Source organism: Agelaius tricolor, unplaced genomic scaffold (assembly GCF_023055355.1).
Source record: "Agelaius tricolor isolate 1412-34295 unplaced genomic scaffold, bAgeTri1.0.p SCAF_38, whole genome shotgun sequence".
Classification (NCBI taxonomy): domain Eukaryota; kingdom Metazoa; phylum Chordata; class Aves; order Passeriformes; family Icteridae; genus Agelaius; species Agelaius tricolor.
Genome location: NW_027269298.1, coordinates 4,443,111 through 4,469,292, shown reverse-complemented (window position 1 = coordinate 4,469,292; position 26,182 = coordinate 4,443,111). Strand labels below are relative to the sequence as shown.

The window sequence follows — 26,182 nt, the reverse complement described above, 5'->3', positions numbered from 1 at the left end:
CCAAGGCCAAACCATTTGGTGGCTGATGTGGCATCGCTGACACCGACCCACAGTGAAGCAGCCCAGCTGCGTTCTGGCCCACGTCCCTTCCCCTCCTGGGTTATTTGGCACAGCTGGAGCTCCTTTCCCACCCGCCAACAGCATCAGCTGCAGCTTCTTATCAGCTCTGGGTGCAATCCAGGCTGGAACCAAGTGAGAGGTTCCTGCTGGTGCCAGGGGAGGAGTGTTTGGAGCAGGCAGACCTTGTGCTGCAGCTCCTGATGTGGAGCAGCAGGTGATTTGTGCTGCAAAGGGAAAGTGGGACCTCTCCAGGGCCACCCTGTGAGCCAGCCAGTGGTGAGTGCCCATCCTCTCTTTTCCTGGGGGGTTCTGTGTGGCTGGGAGGTGCTGGGGCTGTGGTTTTTTTCCTGCTTGTCCCACAAGGAGCAGGATGGGGCACAGCTCCTCATGTTCATGTCTTGTCTGCCCTGCTTCAGTGGTACCAGGGCTGAGAGCAGTTCCTGTGGGCCCTGTGGCTGCTCCTGGCTGATGCAGGGCACAGGGGTGAGAGGGGGACCCAGGTAAATGGGCTCCCAACCATCCAGGCAGCTCTGTCCCCAGTCCAGCACCAGGGCAGTTTTACCACAGGTTTTATTCCTTGTGTAGTGGTAAATATTTGGGGAATTCCCGTGTGCATGGCCCCCTGTAGCTCCACTGCCTGGCTCCACCAGCCCACTGCCACCACGGCAAGGGCTGGGAGAAAGGGGAGAGGCTGGAGGAGCCTCCATGAGCAGCAGCAGCTCCTCTCCACCTGCCCTGGCTCTGTGGAGCTCCCAGCCCAGCTGCTGCTGCTCCTGGGCGGGTATGAGGGAAACCCTTCCAGCCCAGGCTGCTGTGGGGATGCTGAGGCTGCAACAATGGCAAAAAAAAAGCCCAGTTGATAAATGTCAGAAGAAATCCAGTAATGGCTGAAAGCAATTTCCCGAGCAGTGGAACCGCCCTGGGCTCGCCATCTTCCTTTATTCATTTATCATGGTAAGGGCTTTGGCCAAAATACACAAAGCAGAGAAATTGTTGACATGTGGGGCCCTAGCAGAGCAAATCCTTCATCCTCCTCCCCCTCCCCGTGGCACACAAACTAACTTTTGGGGAGTTGTTTATTTAAGGAGTGCAGAGCACTTGGTGCTCTTTGAACCCAAATGCCTTGGGAGCAGGGCTGGGGCTGCCATCACCTTCCTGGGGCTGCCTTTGGGAAGTACCTGCTCCCAGTGAGGAGCTGAGCTGTGTCATGAGCTCAGGACCTGCTCTGCTTGCACCTCCTCCAAGCCCTCAGCTCTGCTGCCAGAGGCTCTCAGGTGTTTTGTAGATGCCTAGGGAGGCAGATGCTGCTTTTGGGAAGTTCCTGTGTTGGCTTTAGGTTTTCTCAGTCCTGGCTAAAGCAGCTGTGCTGACAGCACTGGTTTCAGGTCTCTCCCCACAGAGCCCCTGCTGCCCTGTGGCATGGGGCAAATGCTTGCTTTGGAACACGTGAGCCAAGGGAACACTCCAAGCAGGACCTGGCTGTTGTGAGGCTGCTGCTCCACACCTCATTTTGACTTTATTTCAAGCAGAAATAGGTGCTGAGGTTTGCAGCAGGACAGGCAGGTTCCTCTCGTGGGTGGCCCTGGCTCCAGGGGGCTGAGGGTGTGGGGCAAAGATGGGGCACCAAGTGAACAGGGCAGTCCTCCCCCTGTGCCTCCAGCAATTTCCAGTTCTCCTTCCTGGTATTTTATTTCTGGTATCAGTTCATCCAATCCTGTTCCCAGCTGGATAGAGACAGCAAGGAGAGCTCCCCCCTCCCTCCAGCACACCCCAAGGCAGCCATGGCAGCAGCCAGGGCACGGAGCTGCCCCTGCCCACCCCTGGGGCTGCTGGCCCCGGGCAGGGTGGGTGCTGGGGCTGTGGCAGCCCGTTCCTGCTCCAGGGGCAGTTGGATGATGTTTGTGATGTTTTTGACAGCTGGGGTGGTGTTTATCCAAGCAGCTCCTTGGTCTTTGCTGCCAGCAGCTTGTCCATCTCTGCAGCAGCCTCATCTGCCATTTGCTGGATCTGTGGCAAGACAGCACAAACCAGAGCTCTGTGTGAGGTGATGCCACAGCTGAAGGGGAAAGCAGTGACCAAACCCCCCTTTGGAACAAAGCCTCAAGTGACTGGTGATGGCTGAAGCCCTGCCCAGGGATCAGCTCTCCTGACAACAAGGGATGGACATGGCCACTGTGCAGAGGGGATGAAAACAGGCAGGAAAAGCCTGGAGCACAGTGTGTGCTGTGCACTGGTTCCAGGGGATGAAGATCTGCTTGTGCACAAGGCCTGGCAATGGCCTTTGCTCACAAAGAAAAATCTGGGTACAAGGAAGGAATTGCACTGGAGATGTGCCCTCCACCAGTGCAGAGCACATCTGTGTGCTCTGGGACAGAGGCTTCCTGCAGGATTTGGTTACAATGGCATGGCCATTTTTCCTGCTTGCACAAACCCTCTGTATATCCATGTTTATTTTTGTGAGCACACACAGAACTGTCCCAGAGCATTTGCAATGTATCTAACTTTAGCTGTTAATAAACAAACAGCTAAGGAGTAATGGCCTGCCTTCAGAGGCATCAATTCAGCAGAACACTTAGGCTTGTGCCTGAGTTTATGCCCAAGTAATTGACTTTAGTGACATCTGCTCTTAGGGAATTAGGCATGTGCTTAAGTATTTTCCTGAACTGGAGCCAAAAACTCAGAACAGAGATAATCTTGCAAGCCTTTTCATTAATAACAACTGGAGCAATGCTCATTAACACATTTGCAGTGGCCAGGCATAGCATGAGTGGTGGGACAGCCATGGCCATGGATTGTTTCACTCCCTAAATTCTGCTGCTTTGTGCAACAATCCCCTCTAGTACAAAAGCTTTTGGGGAATTCTTTTTCCCTGTGTCAGCTTACAATGGCTCATATCCTAAATCTGGCTTTGAGATTGAAGCCCCCAGTCTCACAAAGAAAAAGCAGATACAAATGTCATTGCCAGCTCCAGAAATTCAGCCCAGGGCTGTCCACTGCCCCACTGGGTTCTCAGTGCTGAGGATTTGTCAGCAAGGGCTGGGACAAACCACTGAGCTGTGGGACACCAAAATATGGCAGAAGGAAAGAAAAATTACCTGCTTTTCTAGCAGCCAGATGGTATCTTCTGACACTTTGTTCTTGGACTTCTTTACTTGGGTGATGCTTTTGCTTCTCACCTTTCTCAGGGCCTCTTTGGACTTGTTGGTGGACTGCTTGGCCAGCTTGGCCAGGCTCTCCCTGTGCTCCCTTGTGACCCTGGGAGAGAGAGGAGAGGAAAAACAACAAAAGGAAAAGCAGTGTCATGTGTAGCACAGCCAGATTTATTTTCTGTGAAGGACTCTGGGTAAATGAGTGATCCTCTCCAACTGGTGCTGCCCTGCTCAGGGACACACAAAAGCTGCTGGTTTTAGATGGAGCTGGCTCTGTGTGGAGGCACTGTCTCAGGGCAGAGGGACTGAACAGCTCAGGACACGTTTTTATTCTGCTTTGGTCCACCTGAGAAAATCTGCCAGCTCTGCACAGCATTCCAAGGAAGCAGTCTTGAACCTAGAATGGAAAATTTCCAGCTCAGCTCTAAGCTGGGGATCTTGGACTGAATCTTGCTTTATAGTTCTTGCTGCAGTGCCTGAAAGTCATCTTGAAATGTTCAGACATTCCTTACTTCCTGCTGCCAAAGCATGTGTGGAAAAGAGGAAAAATCCAGCTCCAGACTTGAAAGATCAAGTGAAAAGTGTCATCCTAAAAAGCACAGAACTGCAAAGCCAGGAGGAAAGTCTGCTCCTGAAATTGGGATTTGCCTCCCTGCAGCTGAAGAGCCTGAATTATGTACCTGGAAGCCAAGGAGCTTATCTTTCACCCAGTCTTATTCCAGCTCACCATGAGCAGGATTTCCCACCAGGATGATATGAACACCTGGGCTGACAAGAGGATGCTGCTGCTCATGGTAAGCCACAGGTAACCCAGACCAGGGTGAACCCTCCCCCTGATGTGGGGCCAGCTGCTGCTGTGGTGTCACAAAAAATGCTCAACTTTCTATCCCAAACTAAAAACTGGTGATGAGGGGCTCTGGGATAAAAGGCTCAGGAAGGGCTGATGTGTCCCCTGAGCTCAGGTCATGCTCCAGCACCTACAGCTAACCATTGTCAACTGCTAGTGCTTAAATACAGTATTTTAATTATTTTCATAGCTCTTGGAGTTTCCAGACTGCCTGAGAAGGAAAAACCCCGGTGCACTCCCTGAGACTCTCTAGGAGGAGAATGCGTGGGGGTGATACTGCAAAATAAACATTTCAGAGGAGTATTTAGAAATTGGCTGCAGCAGCTTGGGTCACCCAAACCCTGGGGCCAGGATTCTGCACAGAGAGCTCAGGAAATGTGGGGTGAGGGTGCCTGGGCTCTGCCCCTTGGTGGGTGTGGGCTCTGGGGGGCTCTGGGGGCACAGCTGGACCCTCAGCCCGTCCCCACAGCCAGGTCTCTGGCAGCCATCCCCATTTCCCAGTGCCAGAGGGAAGAGGTTTCCCAGAAGCAGTTAGTATTTACAGGAATTCAGGATGGCCAGGAAAGCTGGCAGACCCAGAGAGCCAAGCCAGCCCTGGCACCCAGGGCACCCCAGCCTGCCCCCGCCCTGTGGAGGGACTGGCCAGGGAATGTCACATGGAATCTCAGAATACCCTGAGCTGGAAGAGTCCAACTCCTGGCCCTCAAAATCCCACCCAGTGCCTGAGAGTGCTGTCCAAGCACTCCTGGGGCTGTGCCCATTCTCTGGGGAGCCTGGGCATGGCTCCACCACCCTCTGGGGGAAGAACCTTGCCCTGAGCTCCAGCCTAACCCACCACATATGGCAGGAGGATTCTGGTCAGCACAGGCTGGAGCCTGGCCCCAGTGTCTGCCCAGGATGGAGCAGGGATCCCTCCCTGTGGTTCCCCTGGGTCCCAGCACTGATTCCTCTGGGATTCTCACATCCCAGAACCCCCAACGGAGCTCACAGGCACAGCTCTGCCTGAGGGCACCTTCTCAGGCAGCTTTTTTGGGGTAAGCGGGGAGTGAATGCTGGGCACCTTCTCAGGCAGCTTTTTTGGGGTTAAGTGGGGAGTGCATCCTGGCTGCTCAGCCTGAGGGGGGAGCTGGGGTCTCTCCCAGGCCCTGCTGGCTGGAGGGAGCAGCTCAGCGGGGCTGCTCAGGGCGGGAGCCCAGCCTGGCTGTGCCCAGGGTATCGCTGGCCTGCCCGGGGCTGCCGAGCCTTGAAGGAAATGTTTTTGTTTATGCAGCACTGCCAGATTTCCTCTGCTTCTTGGCACGGGGTCACAGCTTTCATGCCTCCCTGTCTGTCTTTATTAACACCAATTTCTTTTTATCACTGCGCAGCGCCGGGGAGTTTCTCAGTGGGTTTTATGTTCCAGCCAGACTGTGTGTAAATTCTCAGCAATGCTACCAATAATGCCAGAAACAGAGACTTTTCCAAGCAGATGCTGTTTCTGGTTAAGGAATCCATCAACACGAGCCAGGCCCCAGGTTTCTAAGGACAGTTGTTCTAATCCTGCCCTGAGATCTGGGACTTTTAAGCTGTTCTTAGGTATGTTTGCTTTTCTGTCTAGTAACCATTGTCCCTACCCCCTCTCAAAGCCAAAACAAAGTGTGAAGTGAACTTGGGGAAAGGGGGTCAGATGGGGAATGAGGACAAGCTCCCACCCAGCAGCCCATGGAGCAGCAGGGTCAATCCCTGCCACCCCCCAGGGACAGCCTTGTCCTGCCTGGCCCAGGGCAGAGCCTGCTGAGTGACATCTCAGGGGGGTCACATCTTTTTTTCTGAGGAAAATCTCTCCTTCTGCCTCCCCCAGCACTGCAGCCCGCGAGGTCCCACCCCTGCATGTGGCAGAACAGACCCTGAGAGGACAACCCAGCTCAACACAAGACATTTCTCTGGGTAAGAGTGATTCCTGTACCTCCAACACCAGGAATTTCCTGTGAAGGAGAGGGATCAGTTAAAGGAAAGTAGGCTAAACTAAACACTCTGCATTCATAATTGCAGATAAACACGGGCTGCAACATTTATTGCTCAATAAAACGCAGGCAAGAGGCTCCTGATGATGAGCAGGAGCAGCTCACAACAGCTTTGGGGTGTTTTCAAGTGAAATGTTTTGGTCCTTTCTCCCCATAGTAGGTATCTGCTTATTTCTTAAAGGGCAAAGGGAAAAAAAAGGCTCACAATGAGTCATTAAACTTTCAAATGAGTCATCTGGCTTTCAGTAAAGCATGTGTAAAAATATTACTGATTTACAAACAATATCCAGTGTAACACAATGGGTCCAAAAAAGATGAATCTAAAAATGAGGCAATACCATAAAAGACACAAGGTCAGGTCAAATTCGGCCAAGAGATCAACCAATACAAATGTTCCCATGGATGGTTTTCTTTCCTTTTTTTCCTATTTTTTTTTTTTTTTGTAATTTTTATTTTTAAACCCTCAGAGGCTCCTTTTTATACAAATAAATATTGCCTATGCAGTGCTAGCCACACAAACAGGAGAATGCCTTGGGGAGCAGAGGGATCCTGGCAGGCAGCAGAAGTAAACACCAAGGACACGAGTGTATTTTTTCTGTTAAAACTGCATTGCAAAAACTAAACTGATAGAATAAATACTGAAAAGCAAACTCCATTTTGAAATGCTCTGTTGAAACATTCCAGAGCACAGCTGGACCTGCACAAAGCAAAATATGGCACACGTGTGTCCAGCTGACAGGTCAGACTGAGGAGTGGTTATAACAACAGGTAAGTACAATTTGGATTTGGTCATTTTTATTGTGCCTCCCTTCATGAAAGAACCAAGGTCTGCAGAACCAATATTAATATTGTCTCTTCATTTCTGATTTGTTGCTTATTTTGCACACCTGACGTAATTCTGCAATTTCACTGCATCTGTCTGTCATACATTCTTTCATGAACTGCTGGAAATAATGCAAAACTTAAAAAAAAATGTTAAAAGTAAATGAGGGATATAATTATCTTTGCCCTGCCTTTTTCATTAGGGGGTTTAAAAGGCTGGAACTGTTTGTCTTTAAGGTGAGTGGCTGAAACTCCCACAGCCCCAGACATGGAGCTGGAGAGCAGCAGGGACTGGAGTGCCAGAGAGGGCAGACCTGGGGCACAGAATCCTTAACTCAGGACTTCTCAGCAGCCAGGAGGGGACCAGGAGCTGCAGCCCTGACACAGGAGGGGAGCACAGAGGCAGAGCTTCCCTGGGAAGAGGAGCCTTGTTTTCTCTCTGCAGCACCACAGAAGATAGTGACAGACCTACACATTTGTTTAAAAACACAGGATTTTGTTAAAGCTGGGGATTTGCAGTTTTGGAGTTTCCTCCCCTGCAATTCGTATTCAAGGATGACCCAAGTGCCCATTAACAATCAAACCACTGTGCAGCAACCCGGGAGCCTCAGCAATTACAAAGATAATGGTGCCCTCCTCCTCCTCTGCCTCCTCTCCTGAGGAATGGGGGAAGGGCAGGGAGCACAGGGAAGGAAAATCAGCAAATAGAATGATAATGTCACTGCCTCTCACCGACAGCCACGGAAAGCTGCAATTAGGCTTCTCTGATCAAAATGCTGGGTAAAATTCCACAGAATGTTTAAAGGGGATTTACAGCACACCAAATACCTGGCTCATCTTTACCAAGAAGTCACAAGGGGTTTGTGCATGCCCTGTGTGGGAGCTGTTTGTCTTTACCATGGTGGGAAACCATGCCCAGCCACACCTGCCCAGGGTGTTCCGATGCTCCATAAGGTCTGAGCACCCACAGGAGCTGATGAATTTTCCTTGTGCCCCCAGCCCTGTGCCAGTGACTGGAGCTGCTGGGAGATTCCTCATTTCATCTGAGTGGAGCCCCATTCCCAGGCAGAGCCAGGATCACTTCTCCTGATCCAAAGTGAAGCATGGATGCAGCAGCACCTCCTGCCTTGTCCAAGGTCTGTGTTGGGTGAGGGAAGTGATGCTCAGCCCTTGCCTGAGTAACCTGTTTTTCTAGCCCCATACCCAATTTTCCATACAGCCACCAGTTACACACTGTGTGTTACACAAAAGAGTGAGCAGATTTTTTGTCAAAGCTATAAATTTCCTTCCTCTCACTTTCATCAGTTCCTTTTAGTGCTCTCTGCAGCAAGGTGCTACTCTCCCCTAACATCACTGGTTCAACACTGCTGTTCTGTGCTGGTGTAATTGCAGGAATTTAGAGCAGGGCAGCCAAGAATCAGCCCCTGAATTAAAGCAATACAGTTTCAAAAGCTTTTGGCTCTGTCTTTAAAAGTGCTGCAGCCAGCCAGGACCAAGCTTCTTCTGCAGAGGGAAGATGAAAAATAAGATCAATCATCAGATGCCAAGATGTGGTGACAGAGCCTAGACACTCCCAAGAGGTTGCACAAGACCCTTCTAAGGGCTCGGATTTTTTCCTGAACCAAAACTACAGCTCTTTGGAAAGCAGCTGCATGGGGATACACAGCAATCGTGCATGTTTAGCCTCTGAAGGGCACTCCCTGCATGATGCAGAGCTGGGGCATGGATACTCACTTGGGAACTGGCACCCGAATCACCGTCCCGTCCACCTCGGGGTTCAGGTTCATGCCACTCTCCCTTATGGCCTTTGCAGCTGCAGCTGTGCTCTGTGGAACAGATCAAAAGGTAAAGGGAATTAGGAAATAATCATTCCCATATGCCAGACCTCTGTCAATAGTTGGCAATCCATCTCCATGGAACATGGAAACATTTACTTGTGTTACCAGTGAGATCAGGAAGTGCCATTGGTGCAGAGAGCTTTGATCAGAGCCAGTGGGAAACTGCGGCCGCTCGTGCTGGGGTAGGGGCACGCAGGGAGGAGAGGGGAAGGGAGGCAGCAACAAAAGAAAACTGCTTTGCTTCTTTGAAACTGTTTGAATGGTTTGAGGCAACGCAGAGTGAAACCACAACAAATTCCCAAGGCAGGGCCCGACTGTGGCAAAGGAGATGAAAGATTCTGAGCATTTGAAAATTCCAGCTGAATGTTTCCCCCTGGAAATCACCCAGTGCCAATTCTGAAACCCTAACGAACTTAACCACTTCAGCACCACAAGCTGACCACAGGACACTTCCCAAAACTCCCCCCTGCTGTGTTTGGAAGTGGGGTGGCAGGTTTGCCTGGTGACTGCAAGGTGATTTCAAGGCTTCACCCCCATCACAAGGTGAGTGCCCCTCTACAGAGTGCCAGGCTTTGGGGTTAAAGCAGAGTTTGGCCAAGAACACCCACAGGGCTCTGCCAGGTCACTTCATTTTGACTCTGACAAGCCCCAGGAGTTTTTTTTTCCTGTGGCACTCGTTTCCTACCAGGCATGATGCTATTTCTGATACTCTTTGCCATCATTAACTTTAGCTCCAGGCTGCTGCAGTATTTATGTAGCTCAGACTGTATTTATAAAGCTCAGCTTTTGCCAACTGAGGCACAAACTAAAGCTCTGCAGATTTGCTCAGGTCCCTCCTGTGTGACATCACTGAATGAGATGAATGCTCTGCTGGTGTTCTGCAGGAGACAACTTCTGTCCCCTGAAACTACAAGGGCAGAGAAAATGCAACCAGAATGATCTCAGCATGTTAGGAATGTCAATGTGTTATTCAATGGACAGCGCCTGGTCTGCAGGAAAGAAATGCTCATTAAAAACTGTGTTGTTTAACGTAGATATTGGAGGAGATAGAAGAAGAGGAAAGTAATGAGAGAAGGGAAAATATTGCAATATTGCTTCCATCTTCTTGTAGCCTGTGAAAAAATTGTATTTAAAAATCCAGTGTTGTTTGGTTTTATAACTCCTGGGAAGACAGACTTTGGCTCTGCAAGTCCTTTTCTATGATTATTTTATTTCTCAAACTCTTCAGGCAATTTTATTTTCTGCTCAGTGTCATGAACTACTGACTCTATGCTGTAAATAATGACATCAAGTGATCATGTCTCTAATGGATTTAGCTCAATCTATCACAAAACAGGTGTGGGTCTAAAGCAACTGTGGTGAGAGAAATGTTCAAGTGGTCCTTTAGCATAGGAAGCAAATGTAGGCAATCCTATCTAGAGGATATTTAATTTCTCCCATGCCCATTTCTCAGCCTGAGCTCCTGCCTGGACATGGGAGAAGCCATGGAGGGACTTCCTTGGCCGTCTCAGGACCTCACTGATGAGAGGCCTCCATTCTTCAGAGCCTTTATACACAAAGGATACACTCTAAGAAACACTCAGGCATCAAGTGCCTTGCACTGACCTCCTCTGAGACTTTGCTGACTTAATTAATTGGGGAAAGCCTTTGCAAAATAAATAGAGATAAGGCCTGGCACAGCTCCAGCCCTGGAGCAAGATGAATTGTTAACCTTGAGCTTACTCCTGCTGCCCTGTGCCTGGCTCTGGGACCTGCTGCAGGCACCCCCAGGGCTTGAGCTGAGCTGAGCTGGGATTTGGATTTGCTGCCTCATTCAGGGGCAGGCCTAAGGCTCCTGCAGAAAATTACAAGAACTCACAGAAGACAAACCAGAGCCCCTGATTTGAGTTCTGACCTGCAGGTGCTGCCAAGGGAGGAGCTGGCCAAGCTCAGCAGTGCCCAAGTCGAGCCCTGTGACAGCACTGAGCAGGAGCCAGCTCAGTCCCACCAGAAAAGCTGCTCAGAAGGTCACAGGCTACATCACAGCCTCTCTCATGAACTCCCAGGGCTATCAGCAGCTCTGGTAATATATAAGCAAGTTTCAGAGGTGTCTGGTGAAGTTCCCAGTACAAATTCCAACGACACGTCTGGTTCTGTGCATGGCAATGTCCTGACAAGGAACTGAGATGAATACAAGAGGGCTGATAGAGCATTGCAGCCATGTCTGCAGCTCAGGTGAGTGTGTGTGCTCAGGCTTCTCATAAATGCATGGGAAATGGGGAGGGCTGGAAGGGCACAGTGAATCCAGCAATCTGGTCCATGGTGCTTCTGTTGTTTTGCAGATCCAACTGAGGGAAAGCACCTGCAAAGCAAACCCCTGTAACTGTGGCACCCCTTGGATACAGCTCTGGGAGCAAGCACAGCACTCAGTAACTCTGCTGTGAGCCTGTGCTGCTGCAGGTGAGCTGCTCTGGGAGCCACGTGGGGCCGGGGAGCTGCTGTCAGCAGCAAATGCCCCTCCTGGTCAGTGTCAGCTCCAGTGACACAGCCCAGCCCCAGGCTGCAGCCCTGCCACATCTGACTGATTTTGTCTAAATGCTCCTTTGCTCAGCATCAACCTGTTTGTTCCTGTGGCAATTACCTCCCCTGCCAACGTGTCCTCACCTCTGGGAAGCTGGTCATGTTCACTGTCAGGAGCTGTGGTGACTTCTGTGAGATCTGCCCCAGCTGGTTCAGCGGAAACTTCCCGTCCTTTGTCACCACAGTTATGTGATCCAGGGCCCCTCAAAAGAACCAAACACAGGGAGCCTCAGTGTGACAGAACACTGTGCAGGGATGCTGGAGAAAAACGTGTCCACATTGTCCCACTTCCCTTCTGCCATGCAAAATGCAGAGGTTACAAAGGAAAAAATGGTGTTTATTCAGACCTCAGGTGCTGTTTGTGTTCAGGCATCCCCTGTGTATTCACAAGGTAAATAATTCAAAGCTGCTCTAAAGCACAAAAACATGAAAACAAAACTGTTGTTTGTTTTTGCTACTAGAATAGGAAAACTAAGCAGGATTGTTAAGAATTAAAGGGAAATGGTTATTTTTTTAATTCTTACAACTTAAAGAAAACTGAAATGTTGCTATAAAAATCAAGACAAATATTGTCTTTAACTTAGCAGGACTATCTTAAACCCCTCTATTTTTTCCAGGCCCCCAGAGGGGTGTTGTACACAGCTCAATTTAAAGTATTCCATTTCTCCCTGAGCTACTCTTAATCTGCTCTCTATTTTCTGCTGCAAAATGTTAACAGGCCAAAAGGCACATGGGCCAGGAGGTACTTTATCAGTGCAATTAAAAAAAATACCTATGGTTAAAATAAATAGTTAAGAGACTGAGCTAGGCTTCCCAGCTCCATTAAAGACAGAAGTGCCCCTGCCAGAGCTGGGGTGGGGAATGATTCAAATCTGGTCATTGTTTAACGTTAAATTTTATCCCTGAAACTTGATATGCTTACAAATGCTCCGAGTGTTTTAGTAACTGCAGCTTAGGCAAACATTCACATTTTTTCCTAAAACACAGAATCCACGAAGGAGGTTTGTACAGGTTACTACCCATAAAGATGCATAGCAGGAAAAAAAGTTTGTATATGCCAGACACCAGCCCAATGGCAATTTCCAAAAGGATCATTTAATGGCAATTGGATTTTTCCTGCCCTACTGCACCATTAGCTGACAACCTGCTTCTTCATCACATCTGCAAACAGTTCAGTTAGACACTTTTGACATCTCCCACTTAAAAAAGCTATTTCCAGGAAGCTATTAACAAAAATGGATCCTTCCTGGTCAAGCTCAGGGTGAAGAAAGGCTCTAGCTGGGATGTCAGGGTTGTAGGAATTGGATAACTCCAGGAAAAGAAAATTGATTTTGAAAAAATCTGAGCTGTCTATTACTGGGATTTGTATCCTTATTTACAAGCTACAGAGCATCACACAAGGAAGTTACCAACCTGGTGAGGTTCTAACATTGAGATTTCTGCTGAAATCTTCTTTCAGAGCTTCTATGACTGCCTGCATATCTTCACTGGTTTCCTCCAAATTGATAATATCCTCAACTAGGGCAGCACTGATATTCACTTTGGCTTGACTCTGCCCTTTACCTTTAGCTGCAGATTACACAAAAGATTAGTTTCTATTTCTGACAAGTTAGTTAGAAAGTAGAAAGAAGATATTAAAGTGAGATTTAGAATCAAGTCTAAGATAAACTGAAGTAAAACAAAAGTAACTGTATTTTTAACGAGTAAATAGCTCACCATTTGAGCACAACAGCCAAAATTAATAAATATATTAAAAATGCTTATAAGTGTTGAAAGACAGGTTGTAAAACCGTGAGAAAAGCTGCCGTTTTTACCTTTTTTGGTAGCCAGCTGCCGGCTCAGCAGCAAGTGCTGGACACAGCGGCTGCAGCCCCCCGGGAGCGGGGCCGGGGGCAGCCCCCGAGCCACGGCCGGGGAGGAGCGGAGCAGCAGCGCCGGGAGGGGACGGAGGCAGCGCAGAGCCAGAGCCATGGCTGAGAGCGGGGTGTGCCCAACCTGCGGGGAGAGAGGCGGGAGGGCAGCTCGGGGGGCTGAGCCCGACCGGCCCCAGGGCTCAGTGGCGGCTGCGGGGACGAGGGCAGCTCCGTGATGTGGGCAGAGCTCTGGGGATCGGCCGTGGCCACCGGGAAAATGCCGCGGGAAGGGCTCGGTGGGTGCCAGCGGTGTCAGCACGGCCTCCGCACATCTGCCCAGATGTGCCCGTGACACAAACCCACGGCTGCCGAGCAGCAGCCGCTCCCGCCGGTACCGGCTGTGCACACACCAGCGGGGCTGAGGCTTCCGTTTGTGCCTCAGAGCTCTGACAGCCCTATATTCACAGGGTTCGTTCCACCGGGCCGCTCGGGGCTCCGGGCCGTATCAGCAGCCGCGGAGCTGCGGTAATATACGCGGGACTCGGGACTCGGGCCCCGCGGAGCCGGTGGCGGGGAGCGGGGAGCTGCCGCTGGCGGCCACCGGGGAAAGCGGCCCTCCCTGCACCGGGGACACGCGACCGCGACCCCGACCCGGGTCCGGGTCCCGGTCCCGGTCCCGGTCCCGGTTCCAACCCCGCGCAGGTGCGCGCAGGCCCCGCCCCGCTGCCCCACCCATCCAGGCCCCGCCCATCTCGTCCCCGCCGCTGCTCAGGACGGCCCGGCCCGCTCGCCCCGGTGCCCCGTGGAAAGCCGCGCCGAAGAGCGGGGATCGGGGCTGGCAATCGGGAATAGGGGCCCGGGATCGGAGCCCGGGGGCGGTGAAGGGGAGGGGAAGGGAGGCGGGGGAGGGCGGGCGCCATCGCCTCGCTCACCGTAGCGCGGCCCTGCGCGTCTCGGAGAGCGTCATCGGCCGCGCCGCAGCGTGACGTCATCGAGCGGCGCCAAGGGCGGGGCGAGGCCTGCGCGGGGACGGAGCGGCCGCGGCCCCGGCAGGGAGCGGGCCCATGGAGCCGGGCCGGCAGGCGCTGCCGCTGGAGAACGCCTCCATCCTGTCCGAGGGCGCCCTGCAGGACGGGCACCGCCTCTGGATCGGCAACCTGGACCCCAAGATCACCGAGTGAGTAACCGCGGAACCCCCCCCGGCACCGCCCCCGCGGCGGCACCGCCCCGGACGGGGCCATGTTCCCGCAGCGGCACCGAACCCTCCGGGCGGTGCCGCTTCGCCCCTCCCCAGCCCCGGCAGCCCCCGGGCCCGGCGTCAGCCCCAGAACTGCCCGGCCCCCGGTGCCCGCAGCTCCCCGGGTGCTGGGGGTGCCCCCACGGCCAGCGGGGCTGGTCGGGAGCGGCACTCCCGGCTCTGCCTCTGCCCCGGGGTCAGCGGGGCCGGTTGGGAGCGGCACTCCCGGCTTCTGCTCTGCCTCTGCCCCCAGCCAGCGGGGCCGGTTGGGAGCTGCACTCCCGGCTCTGCTCTGCCCCCAGCCAGCGGGGCCGGTCGCCTGCTGGAGCAGATAGCAGATTCGCGCTCCGAGGAGCAGCCCGTGCCTGCCGGGCGCTGCTGCGGGCAGGAATCGCTCCAGCCCGGGTGTGTCCGTGTGCCGGTGTCTTCCCGCACGAGGGGCTCAGAGGCTGCACACAGCATCTCCTGAAGCACCGCTGGGCTGGGAGCTCAGGGGCTGAAAACATCCCTGTGCTCCAGACTGGGGAAATGTAGAATATCAGGCTGGAGGCTTACAGTGCTACAAATGGTAAAGCAAGGCACAGCCCTGGAAGCTGTACCCAGAGAGGTTGGGGTCTGGGGAGGAATGAGGGTGGGCAGGGCAGAGCTGACAGACTGTGTCAAACAGCAGCTCTGCTTTGGTATTTTGCTGGGCGTGAGTTCAGAGGAGAGTGGCTGCAGCAGTGGGTGGGGAGGAGGTGGGAGTGGTGGGACTGGATGCTCTGGTGGGTAAATGCATGAATTAAATGTCTGTGAGCATTTCGTGTTTTCTCCAGGCTATGGATAATTATCTCCTGCACAAGCATAACATTTGAACAGCTAAATTGTCAAGGGAATATGATGTGCTGTCCAATATTTGGATGGGGTGCTGTGAAATCACTAGGTTGTATAAAAAGGAAAAGCAACCCAAAACAATTTGGGCTTTCCACACTCACAACAAACAAGCATTTTTGATTAACTATTGTGTGTGCCTGTCGTGGAATACTTTTTCTTCCTGGTTCTTTTTGTGTGTGTGCAGGTGCTGGGGTTTATTCTGAGCGTGGTTCATCTGAGCAGAGCAGCTCCCTAATAGCCTCTAAATGGAATCATTAATGCTTTGTGATTTCAGCCATTCAGCTTTGGGAGGTTTCTGCATTAATTACCACTCCTCTCCCACAGCTCTGTCCCTGTGGTTTGTCCACATTCACTGACCACGAGGAATTAGATATAGGAATTCTTGAGTGTTGTTTGCTGGATCCTCAGGGATTCAGGAGCTGGGTGAGGGCAGGAGTGCAGGGTGTGAGTGCATTGGATCCGTCACTGCCTGGGGGGATCCTCAGTGCTGTTAAAGACCCTTTCAGGGTAGGTTGTTCCTTTAGTCTTGGCCAGATAAGTAATAGGTTTTTATGGCAAAATTTACTGTTTTCATTGCTTGGATGAAGTGAGTTTGGTGGTTTCTCAAACCTAGAGTGCTTCCATGCTCCTAAATGTTCAAAGTTTGCCCAGTGATGAGAGACAGTGCTTGCTGCTTATTTCAGGCTTTAGAATTCTGGGTCTTGCTTTTTGTTTTGCTTTAAAATCGCTCTTCTCTCCTGCAAATGATGCTGTGTCTCCATTTCTTTATGAATAAAAGAAGAGGAAGCCCCTTTTAGCACATTTTCAGTGTAAAGAAAATGTGCAGTCAGTAAATTTCTATAAATCATCTTGACCCTTATTCTCTCATGCTAAGGGCTTACATCTCTAGTTCTAGTTGCTCCTCTGAATTATTCCTGTTGAGGTTACTACTCAGATGACTAAATCAAACTCCTGAAAATGAAATGTTTCTGCATTTGCTGCTTTTATCTGTTTTTTAAAGAGCTGCCTTTGTTATTTCTATGTTGGATTTGTTTAAGGCAGAGTAAGGTTGATTGAGTTGTTGGCAGAGTTAATAAGTGGTTGTGACACTCTCAAGCAGAAATGAGATCAGAAAGTCTTGAATCAATCCAAAACTTCCATTTAAAGAGCAAAGTGGAGCTGCAGTCAAGTGCTGGGGAGTTAATAGGTAATGTACACATTGGAGCACAAGCGGCAGGAGCAGCATTTATAAATGTAGGGCTGCCCACAAATTCCAGCCTGGGAGCTGATGCTTTTGGGAGGTTGTTGAACACATCCAGTGACTGTGGCTCAGCTGGGGGTGCTGGCATGCCCTGGGTACTGGGTTGTGTTTGCTCTTCAGCTGGGCATTCTCCCTGCTGCTGCTGGTCGTGGTGACTCCTTCTATCAGCACCCTGAAAGCATTCCCTGCCTGTGGGAGCAGGTGCTGTTGGGAGTCTCCCGAGCGTGTTCTCAGCAGCTGGAAGGAGGACAGCTGGCACCAGGGGACCTCACAGCTGCTTGTGACATAGGATGGTGTCTCCAGGCACTCTGGGAGCCGTGAGATCCCTGCCGTGGGGTCTGCATGAGTGTGGCAGCAGGTGGTTCCTCGTGCTTTGGTGTCACCACCACCATTTGTGCCCCAGCTGCACAGCAGGGCAGGCCGTGTGCTGTGGCTCAGCTCTCATCGCCCCTCGGTGCTCCCACCCCATGGGGCAAAGCCACACAGTTCAGTTCTGTACCCCTAGAATTGCCTCCTGTGCCCATTCCTGCTCCTAAAAGCTGCCTGACACTTTGCAGTTTTTTGGCCAGGCAGAGATTTCATTTTCAGCTCTCCGTTCACGTGACCTGGTTTCCCGTAGCCTTTCAATGCCCATTCATTTTCCACGGGGATGAAGTAGGGGTGTTGAACTTCCTCAGCTGCCGTGCCGCTTGTCGAGGATCCCATCTCGATGAGTGTCACCTAGAAAACAATGTGTGCACAAGCTGTTGTCACAGCCCCCCGCTGGCAGCTCCCAGTGGGGCAGAATTCCTGCAGTAATGGTTTCTGCATGTGGCCCGGCCCCGCGCCGGGTCCTTGGGACAGCATTGTTCAGAGGAAGCCTTGCCTGCGTCTGAATAGCGCTGGGGGTGCCAGGAGGAAGAGAGGAGGAAAAGGAAACGGGGGAGCTGCAGGTTTGTCTCCAGCCACATCAGATGACAGGAAGTGGAGATGGAGCTTGGCCGCGGATCCGCGCTGGGGCCGCGGCGGTGCCAGCGCTTCCAGGCTCTGCTGGGTCACCCACCTTGTTGCCATAGCAAAGCTTTTTACATCTTCTCACCTTTTATTTTTTTAATTTTTTAAAATTTTTTAATTTTTATTAAGGCTTCAGGTTTTCCATGACAGTCTTCTTCTTCTGTACCTCTTGGCCTGAAGAGGTCAAGTTGTCAAGTTACTCTTAATGCCCTCAGTATTTTAATTGCTTGTCAAGTTACTGTTGATGCCCTCAGTATTTTAACAATAACAAACCATAATCACAGCCTAAAACATGAATTATACAGGATTTCTGAGCTGATCCACAGAGAGGAGGTGACCTGCAGTTGTAAAATTGCAGGCATGGTTGGAAAAAGAGTTCTAAACAAAATAGGTGACATAAGTTACTTCTAGGCTGTTGATGAAAATTGTTTTAAAGGAGCAACTATCACCTCACTGCTAAGAAGGTATTATTTGAATGCAGATGCTCTCAGGAAATAAAAAAAAACACCCCAAAAAAGTTCCTTTTGGCAAGGCAGCTGCAGGGTTCTTAGTGCAGAACTCAGGGAGAATCCTCCTTGCCCTTCCCCTGCCTCTGTAATGGCCAGAAGGGGAACAGTATCCTGGTGTAAGGACTTTATTTCCATACTGCTGAAATTCCGAGGGCTTTTTGGAGCAGTATGTTTACAGAAACAAACCTGAGGTGGGTTTACATATCTAGGAGGCTCTGGAAGTCCAACATGTGGAGTTTTTTGTACATCACATCTCCAAAGTCAGTGTTTTCACTTGTACATCTCTATCTGCTTTTTGGAAGTGTGAGGTGGTGAAATTTGGCTACTGTGTAATCAGCTCCTTTTCTTCGCCTTGCTCTTTCCAGTTGCCCTTGCTTTCAGAGCAGTGTGAGAGCTCATAGGTGTTGCAAAGGATGTAGGAAGCCTTCCATAATCAATGACAATGTGTGTGTTCCCCTGGGGGTAACTGGCCCTCCTGCGCTGCTCCTCTGTACACACGCTGCACCTTCACCTCTTTAAAAGTGCACATCCTGAATGTCCACTGTGACCATCCTGTGGGATGACTCACATTCCTGGAACTTTCTTGCCTGGCTTCTGAAGCTTAACAAAGGGCTAAGGCTCTTTTCAGACATCCTATCAGGCTTTATTAGGAAAAATGTTGTCTGCCCTTCCCATCTGGACAGTGCCTGTAGTGCCTGGTGCACTTGGCTGCCTTGGGCCACTACTGGCCATTCATGTCTGGACAGGGGAGGTTCATCTGGTGCCTGGTGTTATCCTGGTAGGCTCTCAGAGCACTGAGTGTTACCTCAAACACTGAAAATTTGGGTTAGACTGTGTGGCTTGCTAACAAACATTCTACAGCTCCTTGGGAGATGAGTCCTGACTAAGACACCCTTATTAAACCCTTAAATAGTTCTCAAATGTCAGGGATGGGGTCAGGCAGTGAAGGAGCAATGAGTGTCACTTTTCTCCTAGGTCAGGCAGTGTTGTTAAACACTTCAATCCCAGGGAACCAAAAAAAGCTGCAGAGAACTCTCAGGACTAGATGTGGCCTGTACAGCATCTGTGCTCCTTGTTTTAAGTTGTTCAGTGCACCAGATACTAAGCAGACAGATTTACTCTGGCTTTCCCCAGTTTTATTGGAAACAGCACACTCCCCACTGGATGGCAGGAAGGTAATTGGCTGAAAAAGTGTCTGACTCCCATGAACATGTCACTGAAAAGCTGTCTGAGCCAGAAGCACTGGCAGATTTAGGCTGGATGATACTGAGGGCTGGCTGGTGCCTTTTTTGTTGGGGCCTGCTGGCAATTCCTGGTTGCAGGTTGTTCTGTTTATTCTTCTGTCTTCCTGCATCCCTGTCTTTTCCAGGCAGGTGTCTGTGTGCCCTGGGTGTCCTTGCCAGAGCACTGGCACAGGGCAGGGTGGGTTTGTTCTGGGACAGGGAGGGCAGCAGGAGGAACAGGGTCCTGGGGGATGCAGGTGCTGTGGGCTTGAGCTGGGACAGGGGCACAGGGGATGGAGCTTCAGGTGGTCACATCAGGGCTAGAGAGGGGAGACAGGAGGGTTGTGCTTAAAAGTAGGAGTGATTTAGTGAGGCAGGAGGCAAAGCACTCCCAAACCCCTTGGGAGCCATTGCATAATTGTCCAAAAGGCAGCTATTAATAGATCTCTGTGCCCTTCAGCTGGCACTGCTGGCAGGGAACTTTGTGCCTTGGGGTTTTGGAGAGTCACTGGTGGTGCTGCTCAGAGCTATGGATGCTGCACAGGGCACCCACCTCTGCTGGGATTTGGGAATGTGTGTGTGACACAGCTGAGTGTGAGCTCTGTGTCTCAGGGGTTCCTCTGTGTCTCCTCACTGTCAGTGGGATGAAACATGTCATAAATGTTTTCTCTTCCCTTCAGATACCACCTCCTCAAACTCCTTCAGAAGTTTGGCAAAGTAAAGCAATTTGACTTTCTCTTCCACAAGTCTGGTGCTCTGGAAGGGCAGCCCAGGGGTTACTGTTTTGTCAACTTTGAAACCAAACAGGTAAGTTGCTTTTTGTCTAAAGTTCTGATATCAATGACTGACTTCTCTCCCATTTTTTTAATGCTAATTCTACATAAAACTACAACAGGAAAGGTTAAATTCTGTACTTTGTCTACACAAACCCACAGATTCTAGTAGCTCTGCTCTGTCACAGCCTTGTCACACTTGTGACTGCTCCTGGAAGTAGCAATAGTGATTTTCTATCTCCTCTGCTGTCTTCTCTTGAATCCTTTTTGGTGCTTACCAGAAAGGGCCAGTTCTTTGGTCCATTTTGCAGCTGGTGATAAGGATGTCAGAAGAGCCCTAACACTGTGCATTTAGAAAATTATTCCCAGGAGGGTGGAGCAGCAAGGCAGATAAAGTCTGGTTACTGGGAGTCTTTCAAAGTGTCCCTGCATTGGGATACAATGGGATAAACTTACTGTGCTGTCAGTGAGCTGTACTTACAGTAGGCTAAATAACAAAGAGAAAAGGGCTCTTTCCATGTGAGTGGGTTTTGACTAGAGGCTTGGTTTGTTTATGGAGCTGTCTTCCTGTGCAGGAAGCAGAGAAGGCGATCCAGTGTCTCAATGGGAAGCTGGCCCTTTCCAAGAAGCTGGTGGTGCGGTGGGCACACGCACAGGTCAAGGTAAGCTGGCTGCTGCAAGGAAGAATTGCTTCTGGTTTGCAGAGCTGAAAAGCTTTAATAATAAAGCCTTCTTATCAAGGCAGTCCTTGCCTGGCAAAATAATTTCAGTCTGTTCTAGGAAATAACTCGGGGAGTTGATGTTTGCAGCTTCTCCTGTCTGGCCAAGCTGTGCTGGATTAGCTGTGAGTGAGGACAGGCCCTTTAACCTGGGCTTCTTTGGGAGGGGGTTTCTGCTCAGAGCAGTGTGAACAGATTACTTCTCTAAATGCCCATGTTTTAACTTTTCCCAAACTTAGTGAGTAATTGCCTGGAAGTTTGAATCCTTCCCTTTGTGGTTTTTTTACATAGGAGAGGTATGGAAATTCCCAATTACCGGTTGCTGTGTTACTTGGTTCCACTTCTGAAAGCACTTATGTGGCAGCAGCTCTAATTAGTTTTGACTTTAAAGTAACATACTCTGCATCTAAGCTAAATATCCTTTTATTCCTTGCTCCGTCACATAAACAATCAAGTTTTTAAGATTGACGTAGGCAGTTCCATACTTATTTTAATTTTTTTAAATTCTTGTCTTGTTTCTCCTACAGTTATTTGCGATCTTGTATTTGATAAAGAAATTTATTTTTAATAGCTTTCTTTGCAGATAGACAGATTTTGGGGGAGGCAGAGAGGAGATGCTTGTTGCTATTTTCCTTTGGGTAGTTTTCTTTTAGTTGATTATTCTCGCAGCAGCTTTCTGCTTTGTCTTATCAAGTACATTAGTGCATCTGTTTCGGATGCTTAAGAAACCAAAGTAGGTATCTTCATTAAAGGAGACCACATTGTTTTAGTTACTGACTTCATGGGCTCTTGTCAGCACATCCAAGCTTGTGCAAATCCAGTCTCCATTTTCTGTATCTGTGGAGCTGCTGGAGTGCCACGTGCTTTGGGATGCCTGAGGAATGATCAGGCCACGAAAGGAGTCTGAGCTGGAGGAGTGAGCGTCTGCCCAGCTGCTCCTGGGTCTGGGGAGGAACATGCATAAATAATCACTCACTTCACATGGCATTTTCCAATCCCTGAATGGAAAGACTTAACAGCACAAAACTTTGGCTCATTGTAACAAGAGTTGTTTTAGACAAGACCAGCACGGGGCCGAGCAGCTCTGGGATGAGTGGCCAAGGCTCAGCAGACGCTGTCGGTTTGAGCAGCTCTGCTGAAAAACAAACCTGACTCTGTGCCAAGCGAAATAAGGAAGCAGAACACTGCAAATAGTTCAGGAGGCCCGTTGCCCACAGAGATGACAGACTCACAAGCTGCTTCTACAGAAAGGAGGGGGGGTTCCTAACTGTTTTTTTTTTCTTTTTTTTCCCTATCTTTTCTCCCAGGACTGCCCAGTTCTGTGCAGTTGTGTGCTTGGGTTACCTTCTGGCTCTGCACATAAAGAGCACAGCAAGCAGTGCAGTAGTTACCTTCAAGTTTACCATCTGTGCTTCCTGCCTTATGTAGAGGGGAACAAGAAGTGACAGGATAAGGTTTAAGGATCCACAGTACAATGCACATAACTGTTCAGTATCCAGCCTGCATTCCATGTTGGTACTAACCAAATATTGTGGTTGGGGTTTGTTTCAGTGTTTGGCCACCAAAATCTTTCCTAGCAAAAGCTCCACAAAACCTGAGGCAATGTTAATCCAGCTTTAAAGTCCATCTGTGGGAATGTTTCTTTGTTCCTAATTGCAGCTGACTCAGTCCTTGGTCTCTTGCTTGCAGAGATATGATCACAATAAAAACGAGAAGATCCTTCCAATCAGTCTGGAGCCATCTTCCAGCACGGAGCCACCCCAGTCCAACCTAAGGTAGGAGATGGGTTGGGTGGGAGGTGACCCTGCTGTGGGACTGGCAGGGAACCAACTTCTTCCATTTCAGTAAGATTTAGAGTTGTTTGCATTGTTTGTGTTAAAAATGTAGCACAGCAAAAAAGCTGTTTTTGAAAGGGCAGTACCTGTGAAGTCGCTCACTTGATGTGGGACACTTCAGACTGGAAGTTTATTTTCTAGTGTAAGGCCAGTGGGTACTAGGAAGGGTATGAGGTGAGATGAGGAATTGGGAATGTATAGCACTCCAGCTCCTTTGGCCAGAATCTCTGCACTTCATTGGGTTTTTACTGGACTAATTTGGTTCAGCAAAATGCTTATGAGCAAGAAGTTCCACAACAGTGGCAGAAGATTAAAACAAAATCACAGGTAGTACTTCACATAAAACTAATTTTAATTTTTTTTTTTTGCCAGTGGTTTTTGCCTGTGGGTCTTGTCTGTGGGATGTGGTTAAATTTTCCAACCACTGCATTTACCTGAAGCACATAGCTGCTTTGCTAATTCACAGTGTGTTTGTGTGGTTTTCCTCTGTGTTCTGTCAATGGAACCCTGTGAGGAACCAGGACCAGATTAATGCACTTGCCCAGAGATAAAATGAGCTTGTAATTCAGAAGTAACAGGCTAGGAAGGAAAGAGCAGAGGGGTTTGAGTCATGCAGATTGTTAACTGCATCAGTGGCACACAGGGGTTGTTCTGGTCAGGATGGATGGTGCAAGAAGCCACAGTGGGGCAGGGAACATTCCTCCCCATCCATAGCCAGTGGGGGATAGTGAATAACAAAAGTCCTAGGAATTTGGGGTGTAACCTAGGATAGCTTCTCCCTTTGGGACAAACCCTGCTAATGCTGAAATAATGTTTCTTCCTGACCTAATTAGAGTCTGGGGTTTTCCCATCCCGAGCGGGCTGTAGCTGGGAGGAAGTCTGGCTTTCATTTCTCTGCTGTTCCCAGCAGCCTGCTCTGAGCTCTGCTCTGCTGCACATGCTCAGAGCTCCTGACATGACATCATGTCACATGAAGGAGGAAGCCTTGCCGTGTTCTTGTCTCACTCAGCATCCTCAAGAACGCTCTGAATGGGTGCAGGGGCCGTTGTTTTGGGGTGCTGAGGTGTCTCTTGGAGGAGCAAACCCGTGCAGAGGTTGAAGTGCAGCAGTGTGGGCTCTGAGCTGTGCATTCCTGCCTCACTGTGGATGCAGCAGTGGGGGCTGCCTGGCCCCTCCTTGTGCAGGGAGGATTCTCATGTCAGCAGAATCTCTGCATTTCTGTAGTTGGGTTTCATGCTAAGATCAAGCTCAATTTCCCTTCTGCTCTTTCTCTTTCCAGTGTCAGTGCAAAGATAAAGGCCATTGAAGCCAAGCTGAAAATGATGGCAGAAAATCCAGATGCAGAATATCCTGCAGCACCTGTTTATTCTTACTTCAAACCACCAGATAAGAAAAGGACTACTCCTTACTCCAGAGCTGCCTGGAAATCCAGAAGATGATGCTTATGAATGGATGATGGTAGCAAGAAACACTGCTTTGTATACCTGGAGTCCTCCAATGCTTTTGTACTTTTGTAGAGTGGGAAGGACAGTGCCACCTGAGCAGGGCACGGCCAGCACAGCCCTTGTCACACCTGAGGGTCTGCCTGTTCCTGCCTGTGCAGCTCACAGCTGAAGGCTGTTCAGAGAAATAGGTTCCCTTCAAAGCCTCTGATGAACACACAGGCAACCTCTCGTTAGTGTGCATTCATTAGCCAGATTAGGAACAGTAACCAGCGCTCGGAGTAAAGCACATCCAAAAATACTCCATTTAACTGATTACTTTTTAAAGTATTTTTGAACAAAATGTATTCCAATTCATGTTTTAATGGAAGGGGAAGCACTTGGTTTTGATTAACATGCTGTAGTTATAATGGAAAAACTTTTTCATCTCAATAAAACTCATTTTAAATAGATCTTGCAACACCTTTAGTAACTGTGCATGCAATATTTTATATGCACCAAGGCCAATTGATTTTGCCTTTTGATTTGCACACTCCACAATGTTACTTTATGATATGGTAATGACACAGCACAGGTATTTTCAGTGTCATTTAGGCTGTAGGTGTGTGCCTGCCTGTAGGAATTAGTCTATTTACACATCACTGAGGTCTGTGCTGTGCCCTGAGCTTTGGCATTTGTGTTCAGTGCTCCCTGATGGTGGCAGCTTCTCATGATCCAGGTGTGGCAGTAACTGCAGCCTCTGAGACATCTGCAAGCTATGAACTCGGTGTTTGCCCCCTGTCCTGCCCAGCTTTGGTTTCCATGGGCTGGTAGAGGTGGTATGAGGTAGCACCAGGGTTTGTGGTGAACTGGCACTGCCCCAGGGGCCAAATCCACAGATCTGATGGAAGGCATTGCTCTGAACCATCTGAGCTGCAGCACATTTTCCCCCTAAATGTCTGCAAATAGAAATCTGAGGAAAACACATTTTCTGGCAGCATTTTCTCCTTCGTGCATGCAGTGCTGTGACTGCATGTGCCAGGAGGATGTCAGAGAGCTCACGTGCTCACAGGTCCAGGTGACACCGCTCTGATTTTCCCTCCCCAGTCCTGTCAGACCTCATCGGTCACTCTTGAGCTGCTCCCCCCAAGCTGGTTAATGGTGGTCTCAAACAGGAGGAGGAAAACAGTTCGGAAACAGCCCCAGTTAGTGCAGGCAGGAGTTGCTCAGTGGCACAGCCCAGGGAGGTTTGTATTCCTGCAGCAGCAGCACACCTCCCTCCAGGCAGAGCTGGCTTCCTGCTGCCGAGCCCAGCACCTGGAGCGGAGCCGTGCCTGTCTGTGGCAGAGGATTGTTGAAAGCCTCAATTGTTCTGAAGTAGGTCTCATGCTGTTAATGTTTGTTTCCTAGTTTTTGGGTACCTGAGTAGAGGGAAAAGTAGTGTTCTTGGGAGTTTGTACCCCTCTGAATGTGAGTGGCACCCGTTTGCATTCCTCTGTGAACAGCCTGTGTTTGTTCATGCGTGCTCTGACGTTTGTAGCTTTCCGGGTCTGTATCTGCATTGTTTAAAACAGCTCTGAATTCTGTTTCCATTAGGAAGATACCTGAAGATACCTGGTTTCAACTGGGTGTGTGGCTGTGCTCCCCTCAGAAACATCCTTTGATATTTATTTGTATTTAAATACAATTTGTTGAAATTCTTACAGCTCTAAATAAACATTTAAAATGCATGTTTTCCTCCAGGAAAGCCGAGGGTGGCTAGCAGGAAGTGAGTGAGGGTGGTAAATGCTTGGCATCAGCCGAAGTCCACTGACAGAACCGGGGTACAATAGCATCAGTCTTTTTTTTTTTAATTATTTCTGTGCCCTGCCGTGGTCGCTAACAGAAGTGCCTTGTCTGTCTGGCCAGGCTCAGACCTGGGGGAGCTTTATTGCAGGTCGGTGCTTGTGCCGGTCACTGCTGCTGCCGCCGGCCTGGCAGGCGCTGCTGCTGCTGCCTGCGCTCCCCGGGGCCCAGAGTTCCTCACCCTGGAGCTGGGAGGAGGGAAATGCTCAGGAATGGGGTTTTTTTTTCATGAGCATCAACCCTGGGACTTTGCATAAGACCGTCGTGAAAGAGATTTGAAGAGCGCCGGGGAGCGCGGCATCGCTGGAGCCGTGAGTAGGGAGGGTGGCAGCTGGTGGTGGGAAGGAGAGCTGGGCTTGGTGCCTGGCTCCTGTGCAGGGGAA

At 50.1% G+C, this 26,182-nt stretch overlaps 1 protein-coding gene across 1 annotated transcript; it reads right to left on the bottom strand.

The window, feature by feature from the left end:
- Nucleotides 1–1,540: 1,540 nt before the first annotated feature.
- On the bottom strand, nt 1,541–14,387 carry MRRF (mitochondrial ribosome recycling factor). Its single transcript, XM_071454427.1, has 7 exons — nt 14,064–14,387; nt 13,093–13,273; nt 12,692–12,847; nt 11,363–11,481; nt 8,616–8,707; nt 3,156–3,315; nt 1,541–2,067 (listed from the first exon to the last, which is right to left on the bottom strand). The coding sequence occupies exons 1-7, from the start codon at nt 14,370–14,372 to the stop codon at nt 1,990–1,992; spliced, it is 1,095 nt and encodes a 364-aa protein (XP_071310528.1). The 5' UTR covers nt 14,373–14,387; the 3' UTR covers nt 1,541–1,989.
- Nucleotides 14,388–26,182: the final 11,795 nt, after the last annotated feature.

Coding starts and splice junctions, on each gene's coding strand:
- MRRF (XM_071454427.1), bottom strand. CDS start 14,372: ATGGCCCCGTCCGGGGCGGTGCCGCCGCGGGGGCGGTGCCGGGGGGGG. Junction 12,848..13,092: donor GCAGCTGGCTACCAAAAAAG/GTAAAAACGGCA, acceptor TGTAATCTGCAG/CTAAAGGTAAAGGGCAGAGT. Junction 8,708..11,362: donor ACATGACCAGCTTCCCAGAG/GTGAGGACACGT, acceptor TCTGTTCCACAG/AGCACAGCTGCAGCTGCAAA.